Source organism: Convolutriloba macropyga, chromosome 4 (assembly GCF_964194025.1).
Source record: "Convolutriloba macropyga chromosome 4, txConMacr16.3, whole genome shotgun sequence".
NCBI classification, from domain to species: domain Eukaryota; kingdom Metazoa; phylum Xenacoelomorpha; order Acoela; family Convolutidae; genus Convolutriloba; species Convolutriloba macropyga.
In genome coordinates this window covers 49,865,157-49,891,733 of record NC_134471.1, presented here as the reverse complement: position 1 = coordinate 49,891,733, position 26,577 = coordinate 49,865,157, and the positions used below count along the sequence as shown (strand labels likewise).

The 26,577-nt window shown below is 35.7% G+C and overlaps 1 protein-coding gene across 1 annotated transcript in view; it reads right to left on the bottom strand.

The window, feature by feature from the left end:
• Window positions 1–26,577, bottom strand: part of LOC142337724 (TGF-beta receptor type-2-like) — a 155,969-nt gene that overhangs the window by 28,345 nt on the left and 101,047 nt on the right. Inside the window, exons 4-6 of the mRNA XM_075387186.1 lie at window positions 21,754–21,933; window positions 2,459–2,595; window positions 1,610–1,715 (exon numbers count right to left, since the gene is read on the bottom strand). Of these exons, the coding sequence (XP_075243301.1) occupies window positions 1,610–1,715; window positions 2,459–2,595; window positions 21,754–21,933 (423 nt within the window). The remainder of the gene's footprint in view (window positions 1–1,609; window positions 1,716–2,458; window positions 2,596–21,753; window positions 21,934–26,577) is intronic.

The window sequence follows — 26,577 nt, the reverse complement described above, 5'->3', positions numbered from 1 at the left end:
CTATACTCTAACTCATTTAGACCCCAATTTCGCTGTTCAGAACTCAAGAGAAAATTCAATTCATGTTTATAGTAACATTGCAATTCTCGTGCAGTGAATGACTCCAACAATTGAATAATCGTTCCACCCAAATAAAAATTTTTCTGAATTCGTTGATAATATTGTAGGAGCAAATGGATCGCAGAGGTCGCCAGCCGGCTCTGTTTTGTCACTCTCATTGTCAGTCTTACTGGTTTTTAGAAAAATGAGCAATTTAAAAAATATTTCTTCATATTGACTCAATTATAGACCTTAAAAAGTCTTTTTTAGTTGAGTTGTTATATTTTGTGACTGTTTCTTGTTTTCAATTATGCGCTTTAATTATCTTTGAAGTGTATGCTTTGTCTCATGAGAAGAAATTGGGCTTCCAATAACATTTTCCAAGAAACATGCCTTAAGGCTTCCAAGAATTTTTTCCAAGAAACTTGCTGAGTTGATAGCTGATTTTATACCATTTTGTAAGGTTTCAAATTTGGTTAAAAACTTAAATTTGGAATATAACTTGAATTTTGATAGAACTTAAACTTGGATTTAAGTTTTACATTTAAGATTTTTTGGTAATACCATTTTGCAAGTACCATGAATTTATTGAAAAGAACAAATACGAACAAAGAATAACTCAGGTTGAGAAAGCAACATTTTGTCGGCTGGCCTTCGCATGCACTGGTGGAGCTGGCCCATCAGCTTTAAAAGCGCTGAAACAGCTGGCATCAAAGCTCTCTGCGCGAAAAGAGGACAGCTACGCTAATATCATATCATATCTAAGGACAAAAATCTGCTTTGCTCTCCTGAGGGGTTCTATCGTCGGTATTCGTGGGTCAAGCACGCTTAGGCGGCGCAAAATTGTTGATGCCTCGATGGGAGCTGTGGTTGAAGAAGGGAGGCTGATAGTTTGACTCATCTACTTTTGTCATTATTTGTTTGTTTTCTAATGCTATCTGTCTTTTGTTTTACTTCCTCATCTGATGTTTGAATATATTATCATTTTATTGATAGATTTAAACAATACGAAATGCTTTATGAAGACGTAGTACTGGGAGGGCCCCGGAATAGCCAATATTCACCCAGTGTTGGGGAGGTGCATTTCTTAATTTACCTATTTTTCTTTTAAAAAATTCTTTAGGGTTGAACTCTTCGAGGAAGGTGTGAAAAGTGAGCGAAAAACTGATTAAGTTCAAAGTCTAGTGTGATATGAAACGTGAAAACTTGAAAAAAGTGGTACGCTTGAAAAAGTATCAAATAAAGACTTCTTGCTTGATCAACTTTCAAAATTAGTGATCGAGCCTAACTGTATTGTTGATTTTCTTTAATAGCGAAATTGAGGTCTAAGCACCTTCAGTGATTTGTACACTCGGAGACACGTAAGGCTCGAAAACAACTGCTCAGCGGCTAAATGGCCCTGTGAGGTTACCTGTTTATCCCGTTCTTGAGGACAAACCATCAAGTGGTTAGACGAACAAAATTATCAGACAAAAAGCCACGAGTGAAAAAATTGCTTTAAAACAGACCCACAGGACTAATATAATTGCAAGAAATTTCTTTTGAGAGCAATTATAAAATCAAATTATACCTGCAGCAGTTGTTATCATTTCAGCTTCCGCAAATTTGGGATCTTTTGATGATATTGGACAACTGAGTCGACTTGGATTGCTCACGTCATTTGTGCCTCGTCCGATCTTTAAAAAGAGTAATTGCTTACACCTATTACGAAGACATCAGCTAATCCCAAAAGGCATCTATGATTTCACAAACTTGAGCTGGTTCCCATTAGACAGAGTGCCATACTTTGACGAGCTTTTTGTATAGGGCTATCACGAGATATGGGCATAGCTATTGCATTTAACGTTGACCATTCATTATAAGGCTGCAACTGTACAACCCGACCGTTTAGCATTGATAATCAAGAGACGGCAACATATTTTGACCAATGAGATTGTTGGGCCAACCAAATTTAAGCATTCGGCTTAATTTTCATTTACAGTAGTCATTCGGCTGTGTATTCCTACTACCATTTAAATGTACGAGAAGAACTATCCCCCGACTAACTATCACCATCTATAATTATATTTATGACCCTGATAGCGGTACGTGTTAATGGTAATGAATATCCTTATTAAGCCTGTAATCATTATCAGAAAAACTATTTGTTTTGCTGACATGTTGATCGAACCAAAGATTTTCGGGACTTTATTACCCAATATTACCCCTCTCCCTAATGATATAGTTACGGTAAATGGAGGGGGAGGGGTTATATGTTCGGCGTTGTATGACGACTTAACGAGCGCGGGGTATTATAATATGAAAGACCCAGATTTTCGTCAAAGAAGAAGGAATCAGATTCGTAACAATTATAGATAGCAGTACTCTAGTAGGAATAGAAAAAAAAACAATTCCTTGTGCATTCAGATTTTAAACTCACGATGTGTGTGATTTTGTCGTATTTGCATTTCGTCAACAGATACGTGATGATGGCTATCACTCCTAGCACAGTTGCGGGCACCAATGTAAACAGCAGAATGTATCCGAGGCCGCTCATCGTGTTCATCGACGAGTTATCTACAGAAGTCAGCCGCAGTTAGGAAATTGGTAATAAAACGAGAGGAGAGGAGGAGCATTTGCACAACTTGAAATTTCCTCTACCATTTATAGTCCCTACCGTCAAAGGTTATTTAACGGAACGAAGGAGGAACAAGCTGTGCATTTTGTCTTGACAAGTGAAGTGAAACAAAATCTCAAAGCGAAATTATGAAGACCAATTTATTAGATTAAATAATTGCAGACTGACGAAAAAATGTAAAATCTTCCTTTACTTGTACGATCAGATAGCCGAAGTTTCGAACGGCCAAAAAAAACAAGCGACCACGTGGCAAGAAGTAAAAAAGAGAAAACGTATGATTTTCAGAATACGAGCTTACCTTCATTGTGAAATTGAATTTATGGCACTGCTAGCTAATGTCTAACTACATGTTTTTAAACATTTTCAAAACCCATATCAAGAAAAGCGATAACACTTAAAAAACAAAAAGAACCAAAAACAAAACAAAAAAGAACTTCAAACATATTTGTTATCATGAGAATCCAAATTAATCTGCGAAACAGGACAGACAATACATCTCAAAAAATCTTTTGAATGAGGTCCACTCAGTAACATACAAATAGACGATTAAGACGAATGGTACATAACAAATTGACTACCAACTAATATTAAGCGAAAATGAAAATAGATGGATGCAACCACATCGAGCCACTGAAAACGCGCTCAAGTATAGCAACCCATCTTTTATACTGAAATTCCTGATATTTTATATAAAACAGCAGCAGTTACAAAATTATTTTTATCAGATTTATTGCTTCTGATGTATTAGGTAGAATAAACTAAGGAAATAATAGTTGAAAACTTTTCCTGAAAACATTTTCTGAGTAAATTAATGTTGTCAAGATAGAGTAATTTGTTTTCCCAAAATTATTCCAAACACTTTGCAAACGCAAGAAGTAATAATGACAGTGGACAATAGTTAATTGCTTTTTTCACGTCACTTTTTTGTTCCGATTCCACTTGTGGGGGGACTATATACTCAATGAGTTTTTTTGTTCAGTCAATTTTGGCCGATCGAGATACTCATCGTGAGAAATGTGAGTGGTATCATTAAACAACTCGTCCAGCATAGAGTTCGAAATTAAACATTATTTTTAAATTTGGCATTTTTCGGGAGTTATGGAGGGTTAAAATTTTGCGTGAACACGGTAAATTTGGCATGATTTTGTTCACTTAGCGTAATTTTTGTTCATAAAAAAATATTAATTCAAAATTACATAATCTTATAATACATTCATTGTCTTATGGATGACTTATGAATGAAAAACATCTTTGTCTTCCCATCGAGAAAAAACTAAGCTTATTCATTGACTTCCCTTGGAAGGTATTGAATTTAATTAATGGCTGTCGAGATTGAAAACAAATTTTTGAAAAAATATTTTGAACATTAACCGATCTTATTTCTGTGAATTGTTTCTGTGAATTGTAAGTCAGTCCTTTGACAGGACCCCTTTCTCCTGCAACCAAAATCAATCTTATTACTGGTTTTATTTTCTAGCTAATGTTTTATGACTTCGATGCCATGAAATTTGTTAATTTTTGGTTCTTTTGAATTGTTATCACATTATCCTAAAATTGATAGTTCCCATTGATTTTCAGAAGAATTTCATTGGATAATAGATAAAGATTTCTGAGAAAAGTTTTTGGTTTTAAATAGCTTCGACACTTTCTTCCCGAACTTTTCTACTGAATTTTTTTTAGTTTTTGCCATTGTTATACTTTTCATAGTCAAGTATTATTGTGATGTCTTATGAATGACTTATGAATGACAATAAAAACAGCTTAAAAACATAGTAGGACAATCAAAAGAATTGAATGAAGAACTAAAACTTAATACACAGGACCAGCAGACCAAATGAGCACTACCAGCCAAACGGTCTCAAAATTTAGTAACAGAATAAGAGCAATGATATCCCTCACTATAAGACAAACGCGAAGTTACCTGAGAACTAAAAAAAAGTTCTAGCACAAAAGCGTTCAAGCAAAAAAATAGCATAAACCGCTCAACTCAATTTTTTCAACCATGTTTTAAGTAAGCGCGTTTTAAGTTTTCAAATTACCAAAAAGTCATGCTGCTAATACAAGGCAAACTTTTAGGAATAATCAACTACGTTTAACGATGCGCAAAAACTGAAAATTTTGCAGAAAAATCTGGCCCAGGGGAGCTGCCTGCGGGGTGGAATGGGAGGGGGCGGCAGGCACTGGGTGTCTGCAGTTTAAATAGGAAGAAGACCGTTATGGGAATAAAGCTTTTTAAAAAGACCTTTCAACTTGATACTATCAGTTCCTAATTTCCAAATATTCGTACCTAAGCTAGTGTTGAAGTCCAATCTTCCAGTTAAGTCTACGTACTTAAACAGAAGTCAATGTTCAAAAACAAAAGTCAAAGGCTCAAGTCATGAACAAAATTGTGTCAGCTAAAAAACATAGGACAATCCAAAGAATTGAATGAAGAACTAAAACTTAATACACAGGACCGGCAGACCAAATGAGCACTACCAGCCGAACGGTCTCAAAATTCAGTAACAGAATAAGAGCAATGATATCCCTCACTATAATACAAACGCGAAGTTACTTGAGAACTAAAAAAAGTTCTAGCATAAAAGCGTTCAAGCAAAAAAATAGCATAAACCGCACAACTCAATTTTTTCAACCATGTTTTAAGTAAGCGCGTTTTAAGTTTTCAAATTACCATAAAGTCATGCTGCTAATACAAGGCAAACTTTTAGGAATAATCAACTACGTTTAACGATGCGCATAAACTGAAAATTTTGCAGAAAAATCTGGCCTAGGGGAGCTGCCTGCGGGGTGGAATGGGAGGGGGCGGCAGGCACTTGGTGTCTGCAGTTTAAATAGGAAGAAGACTGTTATGGGAACAAAGCTTTTTAAAAAGACCTTTCAACTTGATACTATCAGTTCCTAATTTCCAAATATTAGTACCTAAGCTACTGTTAAAGTCCAATCTTCCAGTTAAGTCTACGTACTTAAACAGAAGTCAATGTTCAAAAACAAAAGTCAAAGGCTCAAGTCATGAACAAAATTGTGTCAGCTAAAAAACATAGGACAATCCAAAGAATTGAATGATGAACTAAAACTTAATACACAGGACCGGCAGACCAAATGAGCACTACCAGCCGAACGGTCTCAAAATTTAGTAACAGAATAAGAGCAATGATATCCCTCAGTATAATACTAACGCGAAGTTACTTGAGAACTGAAAAAAGTTTTAGAACAAAAGCGTTCAAGCAAAAAAATAGCATAAACCGCTCAACTCAATTTTTTCAACCATGTTTTAAGTAAGCGCGTTTTAAGTTTTCAAATTACCAAAAAGTCATGCTGCTAATACAAGGCAAACTTTTAGGAATAATCAACTACGTTTAACGATGCGCAAAAACTGAAAATTTTGCAGAAAAATCTGACCTAGGGGAGCTGCCTGCGGGGTGGAATGTGGGCGGCATGCACTGGGGGCGGCAGGCACTGGGTGTCTGCAGTTTAAATAGGAAGAAGAAACTGTTATGGGAATAAAGCTTTATAAAAAGACCTTTCAACATAATACTATTAGTTCCGAATTTCTAAATATTAGTACCTAAGCTACTGCTAAAGTCCAATCTACCGGTTAAGTCTACGTACTTAAACAGAAGTCAATCTTCAAAAACAAAAGTCAAAGGCTCAAGTCATGAACAAACTTGTATCAGCTAAAAAACAGCAGGACAACCCGAAGAATTTAATGAACTAAAACCTACTATACGGGACTGGCAGACCAAACTAACACGGCCAGCCAAACAGTCAAAAAAATTAGTTAAAGAATGAGAGCAATGATATCCCTCAGTATAAAACAAACGCGAAGGTACTTGAGAACTCAAAAAAAGTTGTAGAACCAAGGCGTTCACGCAAAAAAATAGCATAAACCACTGAATTGAATATTTTTCAACCAAGTTTTAAGTTAGCGCACTTTAAGTTTTCAAATTACCAAAAAAATCATGTTGCTAATACAAGGCAAACTTTTAGGAATAATCAACTACGTTTAACGACGCGCAAAAACTGAAAAATTTGCAGAAATCTGGCCTCGGGGGGTTGCCTGCGGGGTGAAGTGGGGAGGGGGGCGGCAGGCAGTTGGTGTCTGCAGTTTAAATAGGAAGAAGATACTGTTATGGGAATACAGCTTTATAAAAAGACCTTTCAACTTAATACTATCAGTTCCTAATTTCTAAATATTAGTACCTAAGTACTGTTAAAGTCCAATCTTCCAGTCTACGTACTTAAACAGAAGTCAATCTTCAAAAACAAAGTCAAAGGCTCAAGTCATGAACAAACTTGTGTCAGCTAAAAAACAGCAGGACAACCCGGAGAATTTAATGAACTAAAACTTACTATACGGGACTGGCAGACCAAATGAACACTGCCAGCCAAACAGTCTCAAAAAGTTAGTTAAAGAATGAGAGCAATGATATCCATCAGTAAAAAACAAACGCGAAGGTACTTGAGAACTCAAAAAAAAGTTGTAGAACCAAGGCGTTCACGCAAAAAAATAGCATAAACCACTGAATTGAATATTTTTCAACCATGTTTTAAGTTAGCGCACTTTAAGTTTTCAAATTACCAAAAGAGTCATGTTGCTAACACAAGGCAAACTTTCAGGAATAATCAAATACGTTTAACGACGCGCAAAAATTGAAAACTTTGCAGCAATCTGGCCTCGGGGGGTTGCCTGCGGGGTGGAGTGGGGGGTGGGGCGGCAGGCAGTGGGTGTCTGCAGTTTAAATAGGAAGAAGAGACTGTTATGGGAATAAAGGTTTTTAAAAAGACCTTTCAATTTGATACTATCAGTTCCTAATTTCCAAATATTAGTACCTAAGCTACTGTTAAAGTCCAATCTTCCAGTTAAATCTACATACTTAAACAGAAGCCAATGTTCAAAAACAAAAGTCAAAGACCCAAGTCATGAACAAGTTTGAGTCAGCTAAAAAACATAGGACAATCCAAACAATTGAATGAACTAAAACTTAATACACAGGACCGGCAGACCAAATGAGCACTTCCAGCCAAACGGTCTCAAAAATTTAGTAACAGAATGAGAGCAATGATATCCCTCACTATAAGACAAACGCGAAGTTACTTGAGAACTCAAAAAAAGTTCTAGAACAAAAGCGTTCAAGCAAAAAAAAAATAGCGAAAACCGCTCAACTTTTCAACCATGTTTTAAGTTAGCGCATTTTAAGTTTTCAAATTACCAAAATAGTAATGCTGATAATGCAAGGCAAACTTTTAGGAATCATCAACTACGTTTAACGACGCGCAAAAACTGAAAATTTTGCAGAAAAATCTGGCCTAGGGCAGCTGCCTGCGGGGTGTAATGGGAGGGGGCGGCAGGCACTGGGTGTCTGCAGTTTAAATAGGAAGAAGACTGTTATGGGAATAAAGCTTTATAAAAAGACCTTTCAACTTAATACTATCAGTTCCTAATTTCTAAATATTAGAACCTAAGTACTGTTAAAGTCCAATCTTCCAGTTAAGTCTACGTACTTAAACAGAAGTTAATCTTCAAAAACAAAGTCAAAGGCTCAAGTCATGAACAAACTTGTGTCAGCTAAAAAACAGCAGGAGAACCCGGAGAATTTAATGAACTAAAACTTACTATACGGGACTGGCAGACCAAATGAACACTGCCAGCCAAACAGTCTCAAAAAGTTAGTTAAAGAATGAGAGCAATGATATCCATCAGTATAAAACAAACGCGAAGGTAATTGAGAACTCAAAAAAAAGTTGTAGAACCAAGGCGTTCACGCAAAAAAATAGCATAAACCACTGAATTGAATATTTTTCAACCAAGTTTTAAGTTAGCGCACTTTAAGTTTTCAAATTACCAAAAAAGTCATGTTGCTAACACAAGGCAAACTTTCAGGAATAATCAAATACGTTTAACGACGCGCAAAAATTGAAAACTTTGCAGCAATCTGGCCTCGGGGGGTTGCCTGCAGGGTGGAGTGGGGGGTGGGGCGGCAGGCAGTGGGTGTCTGCAGTTTAAATAGGAAGAAGAGACTGTTATGGGAATAAAGGTTTTTTAAAAGACCTTTCAATTTGATACTATCAGTTCCTAATTTCCAAATATTAGTACCTAAGCTACTGTTAAAGTCCAATCTTCCAGTTAAATCTACATACTTAAACAGAAGCCAATGTTCAAAAACAAAAGTCAAAGACCCAATCATGAACAAGTTTGTGTCAGCTAAAAAACATAGGACAATCCAAACAATTGAATGAAGAACTAAAACTTAATACACAGGACCGGCAGACCAAATGAGCACTTCCCGCCAAACGGTCTCAAAAATTTATTAACAGAATGAGAGCAATGATATCCCTCACTATAAGACAAACGCGAAGTTACTTGAGAACTCAAAAAAAGTTCTAGAACAAAAGCGTTCAAGCAAAAAAAATAGCATAAACCGCTCAACTTTTCAACCATGTTTTAAGTTAGCGCATTTTAAGTTTTCAAATTACCCAAATAGTAATGCTGATAATGCAAGGCAAACTTTTAGGAATAATCAACTACGTTTAACGAAGCGCAAAAACTGAAAATTTTGCAGAAAAATGTGGCCTAGGGGAGCTGCCTGCGGGGTGGAATGGGAGGGGGCGGCAGGCACTGGGTGTCTGCAGTTTAAATAGGAAGAAGACTGTTATGGGAATAAAGCTTTTTAAAAAGACCTTTCAACTTGATACTATCAGTTCCTAATTTCCAAATATTAGTACCTAAGCTACTGTTAAAGTCCAATCTTCCAGTTAAGTCTACGTACTTAAACAGAAGTCAATCTTCAAAAACAAAGTCAAAGGCTCAAGTCATGAACAAACTTGTGTCAGCTAAAAAACAGCAGGACAACCCGGAGAATTTAATGAACTAAAACTTACTATACGGGACTGGCAGACCAAATGAACACTGCCAGCCAAACAGTCTCAAAAAGTTAGTTAAAAAATGAGAGCAATGATATCCATCAGTATAAAACAAACGCGAAGGTACTTGAGAACTCAAAAACAAGTTGTAGAACCAAGGCGTTCACGCAAAAAAATAGCATAAACCACTGAATTGAATATTTTTCAACCATGTTTTAAGTTAGCGCACTTTGAGTTTTCAAATTACCAAAAAAGTCATGTTGCTAACACAAGGCAAACTTTCAGGAATAATCAAATACGTTTAACGACGCGCAAAAATTGAGAACTTTGCAGCAATCTGGCCTCGGGGGGTTGCCTGCGGGGTGGAGTGGGGGGTGGGGCGGCAGGCAGTGGGTGTCTGCAGTTTAAATAGGAAGAAGAGACTGTTATGGGAATAAAGGTTTTTAAAAAGACCTTTCAACTTAATACTATCAGTTCCTAATTTCTAAATATTAGTACCTAAGTACTGTTAAAGTCCAATCTTCCAGTTAAGTCTACGTACTTAAACAGAAGTCAATCTTCAAAAACAAAGTCAAAGGCTGAAGTCATGAACAAACTTGTGTCAGCTAAAAAACAGCAGGACAACCCGGAGAATTTAATGAACTAAAACTTACCATACGGGACTGGCAGACCAAATGAACACTGCCAGCCAAACAGTCTCAAAAAGTTAGTTAAAGAATGAGAGCAATGATATCCATCAGTATAAAACAAACGCGAAGGTACTTGAGAACTCAAAAAAAAGTTGTAGAACCAAGGCGTTCACGCAAAAAAATAGCATAAACCACTGAATTGAATATTTTTCAACCATGTTTTAAGTTAGCGCACTTTAAGTTTTCAAATTACCAAAAAAGTCATGTTGCTAACACAAGGCAAACTTTCAGGAATAATCAAATACGTTTAACGACGCGCAAAAATTGAAAACTTTGCAGCAATCTGGCCTCGGGGGGTTGCCTGCGGGGTGGAAAGGGGGGTGGGGCGGAAGGCAGTGGGTGTCTGCAGTTTAAATAGGAAGAAGAGACTGTTATGGGAATAAAGCTTTTTAAAAAGACCTTTCAACTTGATACTATCAGTTCCTAATTTCCAAATATTAGTACCTAAGCTACTGTTAAAGTCCAATCTTCCAGTTAAGTCTACGTACTTAAACAGAAGTCAATCTTCAAAAACAAAGTCAAAGGCTCAAGTCATGAACAAACTTGTGTCAGCTAAAAAACAGCAGGACAACCCGGAGAATTTAATGAACTAAAACTTACTATACGGGACTGGCAGACCAAATGAACACTGCCAGCCAAACAGTCTCAAAAAGTTAGTTAAAAAATGAGAGCAATGATATCCATCAGTATAAAACAAACGCGAAGGTACTTGAGAACTCAAAAACAAGTTGTAGAACCAAGGCGTTCACGCAAAAAAATAGCATAAACCACTGAATTGAATATTTTTCAACCATGTTTTAAAAGTTAGCGCACTTTGAGTTTTCAAATTACCAAAAAAGTCATGTTGCTAACACAAGGCAAACTTTCAGGAATAATCAAATACGTTTAACGACGCGCAAAAATTGAGAACTTTGCAGCAATCTGGCCTCGGGGGGTTGCCTGCGGGGTGGAGTGGGGGGTGGGGCGGCAGGCAGTGGGTGTCTGCAGTTTAAATAGGAAGAAGAGACTGTTATGGGAATAAAGGTTTTTAAAAAGACCTTTCAACTTAATACTATCAGTTCCTAATTTCTAAATATTAGTACCTAAGTACTGTTAAAGTCCAATCTTCCAGTTAAGTCTACGTACTTAAACAGAAGTCAATCTTCAAAAACAAAGTCAAAGGCTGAAGTCATGAACAAACTTGTGTCAGCTAAAAAACAGCAGGACAACCCGGAGAATTTAATGAACTAAAACTTACCATACGGGACTGGCAGACCAAATGAACACTGCCAGCCAAACAGTCTCAAAAAGTTAGTTAAAGAATGAGAGCAATGATATCCATCAGTATAAAACAAACGCGAAGGTACTTGAGAACTCAAAAAAAAGTTGTAGAACCAAGGCGTTCACGCAAAAAAATAGCATAAACCACTGAATTGAATATTTTTCAACCATGTTTTAAGTTAGCGCACTTTAAGTTTTCAAATTACCAAAAAAGTCATGTTGCTAACACAAGGCAAACTTTCAGGAATAATCAAATACGTTTAACGACGCGCAAAAATTGAAAACTTTGCAGCAATCTGGCCTCGGGGGGTTGCCTGCGTGGTGGAAAGGGGGGTGGGGCGGAAGGCAGTGGGTGTCTGCAGTTTAAATAGGAAGAAGAGACTGTTATGGGAAAAAAGGTTTTTAAAAAGACCTTTCAAATTGATACTATCAGTTCCTAATTTCCAAATATTAGTACCTAAGTTACTGTTAAAGTCCAATCTTCCAGTTAAATCTACATACTTAAACAGAAGTCAATGTTCAAAAACAAAAGTCAAAGGCTCAAGTCATGAACAAGTTTGTGTCAGCTAAAAAACATAGTAGGACAATCCAAAGAATTGAATGAAGAACTAAAACTTAATACACAGGACCGGCAGACCAAATGAGCACTACCAGCCAGCCAAACGGTCTCAAAAACTTAGTAACTATAATGCAAGGCAAACTTTTAGGAATAATCAACTACGTTTAACGACGCGCAAAAACTGAAAATTTTGCAGAAAAATCTGGCCTAGGGGAGCTGCCTGCGGGGTGGAATGGGAGGGGGCGGCAGGCACTGGGTGTCTGCAGTTTAAATAGGAAGAAGACTGTTATGGGAAGTAAGCTTTTTAAAAAGACCTTTCAACTTGATACTATCAGTTCCTAATTTCCAAATATTAGTACCTAAGCTACTGTTAAAGTCCAATCTTCCAGTTAAGTCTACGTACTTAAACAGAAGTCAATCTTCAAAAACAACAGTCAAAGGCTCAAGTCATGAACAAACTTGTGTCAGCTAAAAAACAGCAGGACAACCCGGAGAATTTAATGAACTAAAACTTACTATACGGGACTGGCAGACCAAATGAACACTGCCAGCCAAACAGTCTCAAAAAGTTAGTTAAAGAATGAGAGCAATGATATCCATCAGTATAAAACAAACGCGAAGGTACTTGAGAATTCGAAAAAAAGTTGTACAACCAAGGCGTTCACGCAAAAAAATAGCATAAACCACTCAATTGAATATTTTTCAACCATGTTTTAAGTTAGCGCACTTTAAGTTTTCAAATTACCAAAAAAGTCATGTTGCTTATACAAGGCAAACTTTTAGGAATAATCAACTACGTTTAACGACGCGCAAAAACTGAAAATTTTGCAGCAATCTGGCATCGGGGGGTTGCCTGCGGGTGAAGGGGGGCAGGGAGTTGGTGTCTGCAGATTAAATAGGAAGAAAAGACTGTTATGGGAAAAAAGCTTTTAAAAAAGACCTTTCAACTTAATACTATCAGTTCCTAATTTCTAAATATTCGTACCTAAGTACTGTTAAAGTCCAATCTTCCAGTTAAATCTACTTACTTAAACAGAAGTCAATGTTCAAAAACAAAAGTCAAAGGCTCAAGTCATGAACAAAATTGTATCAGCTAAAAAACATAGGACAATCCAAAGAATTGAATGAAGAACTAAAACTTAATACACAGGACCGGCAGACCAAATGAGCACTACCTGCCAAACGGTCTCAAAAATTTAGAAAAAGAATGAGAGCAATGATATCCCTCACTATAAGACAACGCGAAGTTACTCGAGAACTCAAAATTCTAGAACAAAAGCGCTCAAGCAAAAAAATAGCATAAACCGCTCAACTTTTCAACCATGTTTTAAGTTAGCGCATTTTAAGTTTTCAAATTACCAAAATAGTTATGCTGCTAATGCAAGGCAAACTTTTAGGAATAATCAACTACGTTTGACGACGCGCAAAAACTGAAAATTTTGCAGAAAAGTCGCATCGGGGGGTTGCCTGCGGGGTGGAGTGGCGAGGGCGGGGGGCGGCAGGCAGTTGGTGTCTGCAGTTTAAATAGGAAGAAGATACTGTTATGGGAATAAAGCTTTATAAAAAGACCTTTCAACTTAATACTATCAGTTCCTAATTTCTAAATATTAGTACCTAAGCTACTGTTAAAGTCCAATCTTCCAGTTAAGTCTACGTACTTAAACAGAAGTCGATCTTCAAAAACAATAGTCAAAGGCTCAAGTCATGAACAAACTTGTGTCAGCTAAAAAACAGCGGGACAACCCGGAGAATTTAATGAACTAAAACTTACTATACGGGATTGGCAGACCAAATTAACACTACCAGCCAAACAGTCTCAAAAAGTTAGTTAAAGAACGAGAGCAAGGATATCCCTCAGTATAAGACAAACGCGAAGGTACTTGAGAACAAAAAAAATTGTAGAACCAAAAAGTTCACGCAAAAAAAAGCATAAACCACTCAATTAAAAATTTTTCAACCATGTTTTAGGTTCGCGCATTTTAAGTTTTCAAATTACCAAAAAAGTCATGTTGCTAACACAAGGCAAACTTTTAGGAATAATCAACTACGTTTAACGACGCGCAAAAACTGAAAATTTTGCAGAAATCTGGCCTCGGGGGTTGCCTGCGGGTCAAGGGGGGCAGGGAGTTGGTGTCTGCAGATTAAATAGGAAGAAGAGACTGTTATAGGAACAAAGCTTTTTAAAAAGACCTCTCAACTTATTACTATCAGTTCCTAATTTTTAAGTATTAGTACCTAAGCTACTGTTAAAGTCCAATCTTCCAGTTAAGTCCACGTACTTAAACACAGTCAATGTTCAAAAACAGAAGTCAAAGGCTCAAGTCATGAACAAACTTAAGTCAGCTAAAAAACATAGTAAGACAATCCAAAGAACTGAATAAAGAACAAACTTTTCATACGGGATATGCAGAACCATTGAACACTGCCAGCCAAACAGTCTCAAAAATTTAGATAAAGAATGAGAGCAATGCTATCCCTCACTATAAGACAAACGTGAAGAAGTTACTTGAGAACTCATAAAATTTTCTAGAACAAAAGCGTTCAAGCAGAAAATAAAATTCTCAGCATAAAACTCTCAGCTGCACTTCTGTTTCCAAGTCAAGTTCTCAAGTATCTTCTTCACGTTTGTTTTATCTTGAAGGATATAACTGCTCTCATTCTTTATCTAAATTTTTTAGACTGTTTGGCTGGCAGTGTTCAATTGGTCTGCCGGTCCCGTAAAGTAAGTTTGTTCTTCATTCATTGACTTTTGTTTTTGAACAATGATTCATGTTTAAGTACGTAGACCTAACTGGTAGATTGGACTTCAAGAGTAGCTTAGGTACTATTACATGGAAATTAAGAAATACCGGTATTAAATTGAAAGGTCTTATAAAAACCTTTCTTCCCGTAAGAGTCTCTTCTTTCGATTCAAACTACAGACACAATCCGCCTACCCCGCAACCCTCCCCCTTCGACCACAGCCAACCCCCCGAGGCCAGATTTTTCTGCAAAATTTTCAGTTTTTGCCGTCTTTAAACGTAGTTGTTAATTCCTAAAAGTTTGTTTTGTTTTAGAAACATGACTGTTTTCAGTAATATGAAAATTTAAATTTACTAACTATATACTTGACTTGAAAAAAAATTCAATTGAGCGTTTTATGCTATTTATTCCCTTGAACTCTTTTGTTCTAGAACTTTTTGTGAGTTCTCAAGTAACTTCTTTGCATTTGTCTTATATTGAGGGATTACACTGCTCTCATTCTTCAACTTAATCTTTGAGACTGTTTGGCTGGTAGTGTACAATTGGTCTGCCGGTCCCGTAAAGTAAGTTTTAGTTCTTCATTCAAATCTTTGGATTGTCCTGCTGTTTTTAGCGGACACAAGTTTTTTCATGATTTGAGCTTTTGACTTTTGTTTAAGAACATTGACTTCTGTATACGTAATTAGGCTTAACTAGGCTTTATTTAATTTAGATTTTAAGTTAGCCCATTTTAAATTTAGGTTTTTATTTTTAGGTTTTAAGTTTTAGGTTTTAAGTTAGCCCATTTTAAATTTTCAAATTACCGAAAAAATTCATGTTTCTAACACAAATCAAATTTTTAGGATTGAGTTTAACGACGCACAAAACTACAAAATGGGCAGAAAAATCTGGCCTCGGGTGCTTGGCTGCGGGGGAAGGCGGGCGGTGCCTGTAGTTTGAATAGGGAGAAGAGACTTATGGGAAGAAAACCTATTATAAAGCCCTTTCACCTTGAGTAATACCAGCAGTTTCTATATTCTATGTATCTGTACCTAAGCTACTGTTAAAGTACAATGTTCAAATACAGAAGTCAACATTCTTAATCAGAAGTAAAGGTTCGAAAACAAAAGTCAAAAGTTCAGTTCATGAACAAACTTGCGTCAGATAAACAGCATAGCAGGACAAGTAAATCCAGGATTACAAACCAAAAAACTGATTGAAGAAATAAAAAATTCTACCGAACCAGCAGACCAAATGCTGAAATTCTTGAAGCTAAAATCCTGAAAGTCATAATTTATCGTTTTATATAAATCCATTAACCCGTGGATAATTTGAAAAATTAGGTCTCTTAACCATTCAGGAAAAGTTTTCATTCCTTGAAATGTTTCGTTGGCCTCTGAAATTTAAAAAAAAAACTCGCAAACGAAAAAATTTAGAACCCTTGAAGAAAAAGGTCATTAACTAACAAAACGTAACTACAATTGGTGATATTTATATTTTCGAAACTTTTCCACCAGAAACTAAACGCGTCTGCAAGACCTGAAAAGGCTTATCCGACTCTATACATTGACAACTAGATTAGTGTTCAAAGAGTTTGGAAAACTGCAATTTTCTTTGTTTCTCAAATCATTGATTTTATCTACAAACCCTTTAAAGGTCACACGAGTCTGTCGAGCAACTCATTTTCAAGCCAGAAACAGCTTCACTGGGCTTTAATGATCAACAAACATTCTGAAAAAATTGAAAACTGAAAACCTATTCGAAAAGCGGCTGAAAATCGTGCTCGTAAAATCTGTAAAACCAAATAGTTGTCTATGGAAACTACCAAATTACCCATTTCAAAGCCCTAAAAAGATTTGAGAAAATTTAAAAGAAAGAATTGCCAAGTTCATTACAAAAATTTTACAAATCGTGACACTATTATATTCATAGCCAAATGTTTGTCTTCGCAGACTATCCACTTAACCATAATAATGCCATAAAAAATTATATTGCTACTTAAGACCGAAAAACCCAAAAGATTACAAATTTACGTAAATTTGGTAAATTATTAAGAAAAGTTACAACACTTTCTGATATTTAAATTCTCAAAACCAATTCATGTCTCTCAGAGCTATTGAGTAAACTATCGTCAAACTATAAAAAAGTTTCATGACCGTTAAAGATAGGAAAACTGAAAAATTATACAAATCACTATCAAGTTTGGGGGTTTAAGTTTATATTACCATAACGTAGCACAGACCAAAACGTGGTAATATAAACGTAGCACAGTTTATATTACCAAAACAGACATAAAGAGGACTTTAGGCTTGTAAAAGAACATAAATGACTTTGAAAAACGTTATTTCTATACACTGCTATAAAACTCAAAAAAAAGATAAAACGTAAAAAAAAACCATTATGAGCACAAGAATGACCTTTTACCTTGTATTTAGGCCTTCCCACCAGGTTCAACACTCTAGGCAACAGAAAGACTACTAAAGCCAGCTAGGGCTTCCAACGAAACTTAACGCCCACTGAGCATTACCTCTTTATCCCGTTTTGAAAAATCGAAGTCATAGCAAAAAGTGTAAACAAGTTTAAGAAAAAACACAGAGGACTCCGAAATCGACTCGAAGTAAAATCTAACTTACACCCTAGCTGACCATTAACTGATGAAACTATAACTTCAATATACAGTTCAACTAAAATGGAGGAACCAATTATAATGGAAAGAGCAAATCACGAAAAAAGTTTCTAGAAACTTGTTGGAAACGCATTTTTACGTACTTCCTCGGAAAGCATCGTGTATAACAGATCTGCAAGAATGATTTATAGGGCTCACCAAATGATGAGAAAATATAGCCAACGAGTTATGTCACGATAGGTAAAAAAAACTGAGTAAAAAAAGAATTAGAGGAAAAAAACTAAAACATCCGGCGAATTGCTTTCAAACGACCAGCGAGCCGTTGACTTCGTCAATAGCTAGCTACCGTTTAATGATCTAGCTACCTTTAGCTTAATTGAAGGGGCTTGAGAAAAGCGCAGAGGAGGGTGCACCGGTGGTGAGGATGGTCTTCGGCGGGCCACGTGTCCTTAGAGTCTGAACAAGGATGTGCAGGGGTGGGGATTTGGATGAGGTGTGGTTAGGTATTGGTGGTTGTGGGGGGGGGGGGGGGGGGCGTGGAGTGGGTTGGGTCAAACTAAGAACCGCCCTTCACATCATGAGTACACAACTCCAAAACAGTTTCTGTGAATCGCATACTTGGAAACTAGTGAGCTGAAAAGCTCTAAAAGCACTTAATGCCCTCTGAGCGCTACTTGTTTATCCAGTTTTTGATCACAAAAAGTCAAATGGTTCAGACGAAAAATCATTCAAGCAAAAAATTGCATAGAAAGGCCAAAGGACTAATACAATTCCTACAACTTTCTTTTGAGAGCAATCAAACCCCTGTTCTTTTCTAAAAAATGTTCTCAATACTTTTTGTCTCAAAAATTTATTACCACAACTTTAGAATCAGCAACTGCTGAATCACTGAATACCAACATGACAGCCAATTGCAATGAAAACCGAAATAAAAACTGCTAAGACTGCGGGGTTAAATATTCTATTGTGCGGAAATAAGTGCTTTCCAACCTTGAATTGTTATCAGTTAGCAACATTTTCCATGCCAAATCATCTAAATACAAAATGAACACAACACATATTGCCAGAGGGAGAAAAAAAACAAGAGTCAAACAAAAACCGTTAAAAAAGCGTCTAAAACAACGAAATCTTAAAATAGCGCAAGATTGCAAATGAAGCTCTAATAAAAAAGTGAGATGGTCAAAAACTCCAGAACGTACAGTTACTTGTTACTAGGGCATAGAAAAAGAAACATTTTAACCAGAAAGAGAAAATAAAAACTAAAAAACTGCTTCAAATAACCGCACGTGATCAAATAAATTTTGCTCGCTTGACGAAAACCTTTTCACGCCGACTTTTCTCGCTCTTAAAAGCGCGTCTTGAACAAAAATTCACTCTCCTGTTTCTGCTCTTCAAGTCGTTCAGTCATTTGACGTAAACACTGTTTTTACATGCGCCATTGACTTTTACATCATGTTTTACATCCAAGTTATCGATCAAAAAACCATAACCGGAAAAATTTGGAATCCATTCAAAAACTGACCACCCTACTTGACATAATGATTATCTAACTAAATAACACTAATCAATTTGAAACAATAACATGAAAATAAAACAGTCAAAAAACATCTTACCAGAAAAGATGAAGCATCTGATAAAACTTTCTTCAAAGTTGAAACTTCGAAACAACTACTGGCAAAAGACAATGCAACAGGTTTAGTTTTCATTCATTAGACGATTACAACTTGACAGAAAAAAAAATTTAAGAGAAAACTGAGGTAAGGGAAAACAAATGTAGGAGAAAATCAACTAAAACATTCAATGCAAAATTTTGAACCAAATTTAGCTACAATTATTAAAAGAAAAATTTTCAATATGCTACTTACAAACCATTATGTTGAAACAATTTTTTGCTACTTCTGGTCAAGCCTGTACCAATCCACCACCTGCCGACTTGTACAAAAAACAAACATAAACCGACAAATGTCGGAAGAATTGCTCTTGAACGACAGGCGAGGCAATTTAATTCAGGGGCTGCAAAAAATGGGTGCAAAAAAATTTTACCCCGCCGGGATTCGAACCACTGCCCTCCCGATCCACAGCCACAACTACTAACCACTGCGCTACAGATCACATACCTCACTTATTCTGCAACCGAATTTATATTAGCTTTACTTCAGAGCAATAGAGATCACTCAAAAATGAAGAACAGAAGCGTGAAAAAGTCACTTGAGAAGTCAAAGAATGTTCTAGAAGAAAAGCGCAAAACTGTCAAGCAAAAAATTTGCATAAAAAAGACACACACGTTTACAATAATTGCTATGAACTGCGTTCAAGAGCAATTAAAAACAGAAATTTGTAATATTTTTCATTGAAATGCACTGTCTGTCTTGTAGTGACATCCAGCAACACCTCTAGACAAACACCGAAAGACATATTGAACGGTACAAAAAGCGAAAAACAATATCAGAAGGAAGATATAGGAAAAACACCCCAAAAACGCAAGAAAATCTGCCTAAATCTGCATAAAAATTACTCAATTATCTTCACTAAAAGAACTCAAAACTAAAATAATCAAAACAATCTAACGGCAGCAAAAAAACTAACTTGAACCATAGAAAAACCCAAATGCTATAAAAATTTGAAGAATACAAAGCATTCAAAAACAATTTGAAATAAAAAAATCTGGAAAGTTTGAAATTTCGTTGGAGCAAATATATATTAACTAGAGGCTCGCACAACAACAACAAGTCATAGTAGGCTAAGACATCTATCTAAAATTTCAAAAAATGTAAAACTGCAAACAATTAAGAAAACTTACAGACCACTGACAATCCTCATTGACATGAAGCAACTCCTACCTGATTACGCTATAAACTATGAAACAACAGGAAAATTTACAAGTGAAAACAAAACAAACAAAAAGCAACTGACAACTTATAAATCAAGTTGCGACTCAAAAAAGTTCAGGTAAGACCTGGTAATACAGAAACGAAGGTAATTCGCAATAAAAAAAATCAATGGAAAGACAATGTAACAGACTCATAAAAAAATGAAAGAAAAATTATAATACCTAAATCCCTGAATTCTCTAACAAAATTCTCTAAAACGATTGAAGGCAGCATCCCAAACGATATTCGGAGACCCAAACTTTAAAAAAACAGCTTTCAAAAGGCCCCACGTGAACAACAAATTTCGGTCGCTCAAATAAATTCTTTTCACATCTCGAGTTCTCGCTCTCTCGAAAACAGTGGTATAAACAAAAAGCCACTCTTTTTTCAATCTGCTCTTTCATTTTTTTCAGTAGCTAAACCCCTCCAAATTTTTCCGCGTTTCATTTCTTGCTTCAAAATTCACTCCAATAAAAGTGATTATACTCACATGACAAAATGTCAAACAAAAGGCATCTGATAAACTTTACAAAGTGCGACTCTAAAAATACAGGTAAGACCTGGTAATACAGAAATGAAGGTGATTCGAGACACAAAAAAATCGAAAGAACTGTAACCAAAGAATAAACCGAAAGGGACATTTGACGGCAAGAGAAAAATTGAAATAACATTCTCTGAATTCTCTAAATTTCTCTAACAAAAATCTCGAAAACAATGAAATGCAGCTTCCCAAACAAAAGTCTGAGAAAACTTTTAACTAAATCTTTCGCTAGATGATCAGTCGTGTGAGTAACACTTTGCAAAAGATTAAAAACAATCCTGATAAAAAATTAAAATTTGCATACTTATTTGAGTGAAAGTGGTGAAAGTAGCTGAGAAATGACACAGAAATTGTAATATTTGCTTCAGATTATCAAGGAACCTTGCGAACGCACTACTGTGAGTTTAGATAATTGAGAGAAACACCTTTTACTGAAAAAGTTGAAGCTAAAATAAAACTTAACAAAACAGCTTTCGAAAAGCCGCAAGTGATCAAAAAATTCCACTCGCTGAGTGAAAATTTTTCTACACCTACTTTTCTCGATCTCTCTCAATTAAGCGATATGAACAAAAAAACCACTCTTACTCTCTCTCTCTCTCAGCTCTACGGCAATTTGATCTAAACACCGTTTTCACGCATTTCACTTCCTGTTTCAATACACTCCAGCAAAATTGCCGATAAAAAAACGCTCCACAAATACTCCTCTTGGAGTCAGACAGAACAGACAGAGCACTAATACAATCCAATCCTTGGATTGTACAAAATCTGTAGAATCTCAATACTCGTTTACAATAAGACTAGCACGTTTACAATAATGGCATCGAATTTCGTTCGAGAGCAATAAAATAACAATTAATAAAGTCAATTACATTAAATACATTAACACCACAGAATCTCGACGCAAAAGTGATCCAAATATATGCCCGAAAACCTGAAAGGGTAAATGTTGCAAAAGAAATCGTAGTCTTACTTTCGGTGCGCTGAGAATTGATTTGTACGAGCATCTCATGAGGAATAACAATATTGTCCAGACGATTGCATCCAAGGCCTGAATTACAACAACAGAGCATGACTCCGTTACTCTGCATAGTATCCATTTCACACACAGTTCTCATGCCTTTACTATGACGACATTCATCCCTCAAACATCCTAAATGACACAAGCATTATCTCCAACTATGTCTACAGACAAACAAAATCTATTTGCAACGCTAGTATTTAAAGCACCAACATTTTAGTCCATTGGGGTTGGTCAACGCGGACAATGGCGGAGAGTTTACAAATGACCCAGCTTCTAGGTAGGTTTTAAATTCATAAAATTTACTTAATTTCTTGAAAATTTCTGTAGCATAACAAAGATTTTGCCTAGCATAATGCCTTCACTCTCCCATCCGTCTTCTATAGCGCTTTTCAAAATCAATTTTTAAAAATCAGGAAATCCAATCATTGAAATCATTTCTCAATTTTGAATGTGATTGGCACTTAGTTATTTAAAAAAACGAGGACTCGCCTACTGTGCGTTGCAGAGAAAGCTCCAACATAAACCTCAGACGGCACGACAATACGATCAAAACCGAAGTGAAAAACATAGCCGGAAGAATTCCGAAAACGACTCGAAGTAGAGATCCACTTTAACGCCGTTCAACTACTCATCAGACAAAAGGCACCACTAATTTAAATTGATTATCTTGAAACAAAACCATAAAACAAAAAAGTAAAAACAAGAAAATCAAATCTGTTAAAATATGATTAAAAAATCTGATCAAATTTTGTCATAAATTGAGATCCCGAAATAACTATCTCTGTCAAAATGACTTCATCAAAACATATAGTACCTAATAAAACCACTCATGAGAATTTTTTAAAAATACTTGATGCCAAATCATTAAAAAAACTCCTACAAACAACTTGGACTAAAAAACGAAAGAGTTAATTTTTTAATATTACAAAAGCACAAAAATCCAAAAAAATCTTTTCAGCCAATAGGGTAACCAGATGCTCGCAAAACAATAGGCAAGTCAAAACAGGCTAAGAAACTTGTCTAAAAAAAGAAAAAACGAACTGCAAAAAAATTAAGAAAAATAGCTCCAATTTTCGCCAATTTTTGTCATATTTCTCAACAAAAAATTGCTTCAAATCCACAAAACTGAAACCACTTGTTATCTCAAAATTGCTCAAGTAAAATGGATCTAAAAGGGGTCTTTTCAGTACCCATTTGAGGCAGTAAAACAAAACAACCGTCAAAAAATTGCAAAAATTAGCCCAAAAATCAGCACAATACATAAAAAACCTCCGGATTAGCCTAAAAGTCATACGAATTTCCAGAAAGCTTCAAACCACTACTAAAACCAGCCTAAAAATAAAATAAAATCATAACCAAATCTCGTAACTAAAAAAAGTGAAAAAAATTGCTTTAAAATGCCGCACGTGAACACAAAATTTCGCTCGCTTGCAGAATTTTTTTCACACCTCAATTTCTCGCTCTCTAGAAAACAGTGATATAAACAAAAAACCACTCTCTTTTCGCTCCACTCTTCATTTTTTTCAGTAGCAAAATCAATCCAAGTTTTTTCACGTGTTTCATTTCCTGCTTCAAAACTCACTCCAATAAAATTGATAAAAAAGGACTCCTCTTCGATACACCAATATTCCTCTTCGAGTCGTAAGAATGTAAAATCACTCTTAGGTAAAAAAGCATACGACAAAGAGGAAACCTCATATGGATATTTTTTGCAATCACTTGTTTCGCCATGATTTTCAGAAAAATAGTTATTGAAAAATTTGTAACTTATTCAATTCCTAATTGCCTATAAACACAACAGTATTCTTTCTCAAAAAGAAAAAATTTTACTATAATTTTGAAAACCTGCATCTGCACAAAGCACACGAAAACCATTACCAAAAGGGGCAAATGTAATAGTTATTCAACAATTGTTTCAACTTAAAGGGAAATTTTAAAATTAGAAGTCTTATAATTTAAAAAAAAATTGAAAGCTAAGTTTTTGAAATCTGGGTTTCAAGAGCTTCCATATCGTAACAGTTCTTTTTTCAAGGATGCGAAAAAAATTCCAGTTTCGTCTGGAGAAAAAACCAGCATCGCACTAAAATTCCGCCATTTCTAAAGAAATCTTGGAACAATCAATTTGTCAAGCTGATCTCAGAAAGCGTTATAAGAAACAAGAAGATTCAGTAAGATTCTGTGCGTGGCACAGAATTTTGCCAGATTTTTATTTATTCTGTACGTCACCTCTTCAATCTGTACGTTGCAACTTTTTCATCTGTATGTTTTACTCTTTGATCTATACGTTAAAGATCTCAATATCGCCGAATCGGAATACCAAACTAATCAAATATGCCGAAGACTGCATGTCATACGCTTCGAATATTAATGACTATTTTATCAAATTAAAACATTAATTTTTGAATATCAAAGCAAAAATGAATTGAGCGAAAGACTTACTAATGTCATTCCTTATTTCAGAAAAACATGAACTAAAATTAAGGCCGACAAAACAAAATACATCGGGTTTTAGGGTAATCGTAGCAATAATAAATGCTGCTCTAAAATAATATAACTTGACAGTCAGCGTATACTCAAAATACTGAATGCATATATCTTGGCACAATAGAAAAAAAAATTTGTATGAATCTCGAAAACCTCTAGCCAAAAATGGTTCTTGGAATCAGAACTGTAAGAAGAATTCAATTCCCAACAAAAACTTTGCAACCGTTATTTAAAGTCGTTTGTGCTGTCTCATTGAGACTCTTCGGCTTGGTCAATCAAAAATGTTCATAAAATTTTGATCTCATCGTTGGAACAATTAAACTTGGCATTCAAAAAAGGGTCCTTCCCATTATAGCCCCCATGAAATTTTCGCCACCATAAATTGACTTTATTTGCCGCACTTATGTATTGGAATATTGCAATGGAAAATGTATTTAGCAAGAAAAGTCTCATGTTGCTGTCATAACGCCGAATGTTTCCGTAACATTTCATGAAAGATTGAGGTTCTTAGGCTACATTTTTGGTCTCGTTTTTCAAACCAAGATGACTTGGTTCATCCGAGGCAATCCGATATTTCGGCAGCAACTGCAAACGGTAAATTAGGGAAGCAATTAAATTGAAATTCTTCTGTTCCACCGCAAAGAAACACGAATTTATTTGAAGAAGGCCGAAAAATTGTAGGCAAAAAAGCCGCCGTTGACCCCACTGACCGGCGTTGGGATTGAATCAGTTACAAAAGCAAAGTCAGTTTTAAGTCAATAAACAATTATTTTAAAACACTTTTTGGTTAACTATACCTTTGCTTGTGCATAATTAAACATTTTAAAACAGCAAGAATCTCTTCTTCTTGCGCATAAATGCATCATAGAACATCGCTGAAAACCCAGTTTAACCCAGTTTAAAAAATCAATTTGCTTTTACTTTGCGGAGCAGAGATTCACGCAAAGTACTTTTTTGTGCAAGATAATGCACTTTTACTGCTCTAATGTCTGCACTCTTCGCAGAGCTGTTAACTTTGATAGAGCTCCATAAAATATGCAAAACCTCTCGCAAACTTAGTCTTTTATACACGCATTGAGTGACATTTAAAGCCACGCAATGATTACTAACCTACTGAATATGCGTCATTACACCTCTAGCGTACCTGTCTATTAAAATTCTTCTCGCAGGGTAAATATATTTTATTGCCCATGTATGAGTCAATTCTATTGACTTTTCAACGCTACCTGAAACTCTTCCAGAAAGGTTCCTCGGGCACAATATTTCGATAAAAAAATAAAAATTGCTTTTCTACAAACTGACTTTATCTGCAGCACTTTTGTATTGAAAAATGTATTGAAAAACTATTGGAAATATCTTCAGCAAGAAAAATTAGCACGTTGCTGTCATAATTCTGAATATTTCCGTGATATTTCATAACAGTTCGAAGTTCTTCCGCTACACTTTTAGCCTCGTTATTCAGGCCAAGATGACTTTAAGTTCTTGCATATTTCGTCTGAGGCAATCCTTTGTTTCGTAGGGTAACAACGAAGCGGTAAAATAGGAAACCGGTTTAATTAATTTTTTTCCTGTTTCACAGCAAACAAAAAAGAATTTACTTCAACATAGCCGGCAAATTGTCGTAACAAAACCGTCGTTGACCCCACTCACCGGCGTTGGGATAGAAGCAGTTACAAAAAATAAAGACGACAATTAACGAAAACCTAATTTTTTCAGGTGTCAGAAATTGTTCTAATTTCTTCTACAATTTCGTTAGATTAGATAAATATGTACAATTCAGCCTCTAACCTGGGAGACAATAAGCTTAATACTAATACCAGCCAGCAGTGTACCATAGAAACTTTGATACATTGATGCTCTATCGGCTTAAATATTAAGTCTTAGAGCCCGGCCTGTATTGTATTATCCAGTTTCTTATGATTTTTGTTTTTGATCTTGAGCATATTTGCTCAAATTTGCCGGATTAATTCTAAATTCCATTCAATTGAAACAGTGAGCAAGGTATCTCAGATCTCAAACGTGAAAAGGACGCGTAAAACGAGTTAAAAGATCAAGCAGTGCAATTCCTGAAGTACAATCCAAAATAGTGAACGAAAGGCTATGAGAACCTATATTTGAAGAGCAGACCAACTGTGCATCACTATAGCCAAAATCTAGTTTCCCGAAGTCAGAGAAAATGGAAACTAATGGCATTTAAAATTTAGAGTTTTAGTTTCATCGTGTTTAATACCACGGTTTCTAATTAGCAGAGCAAGAAAGCCAGAACGGCTAAAATTTAAACAACTAGGA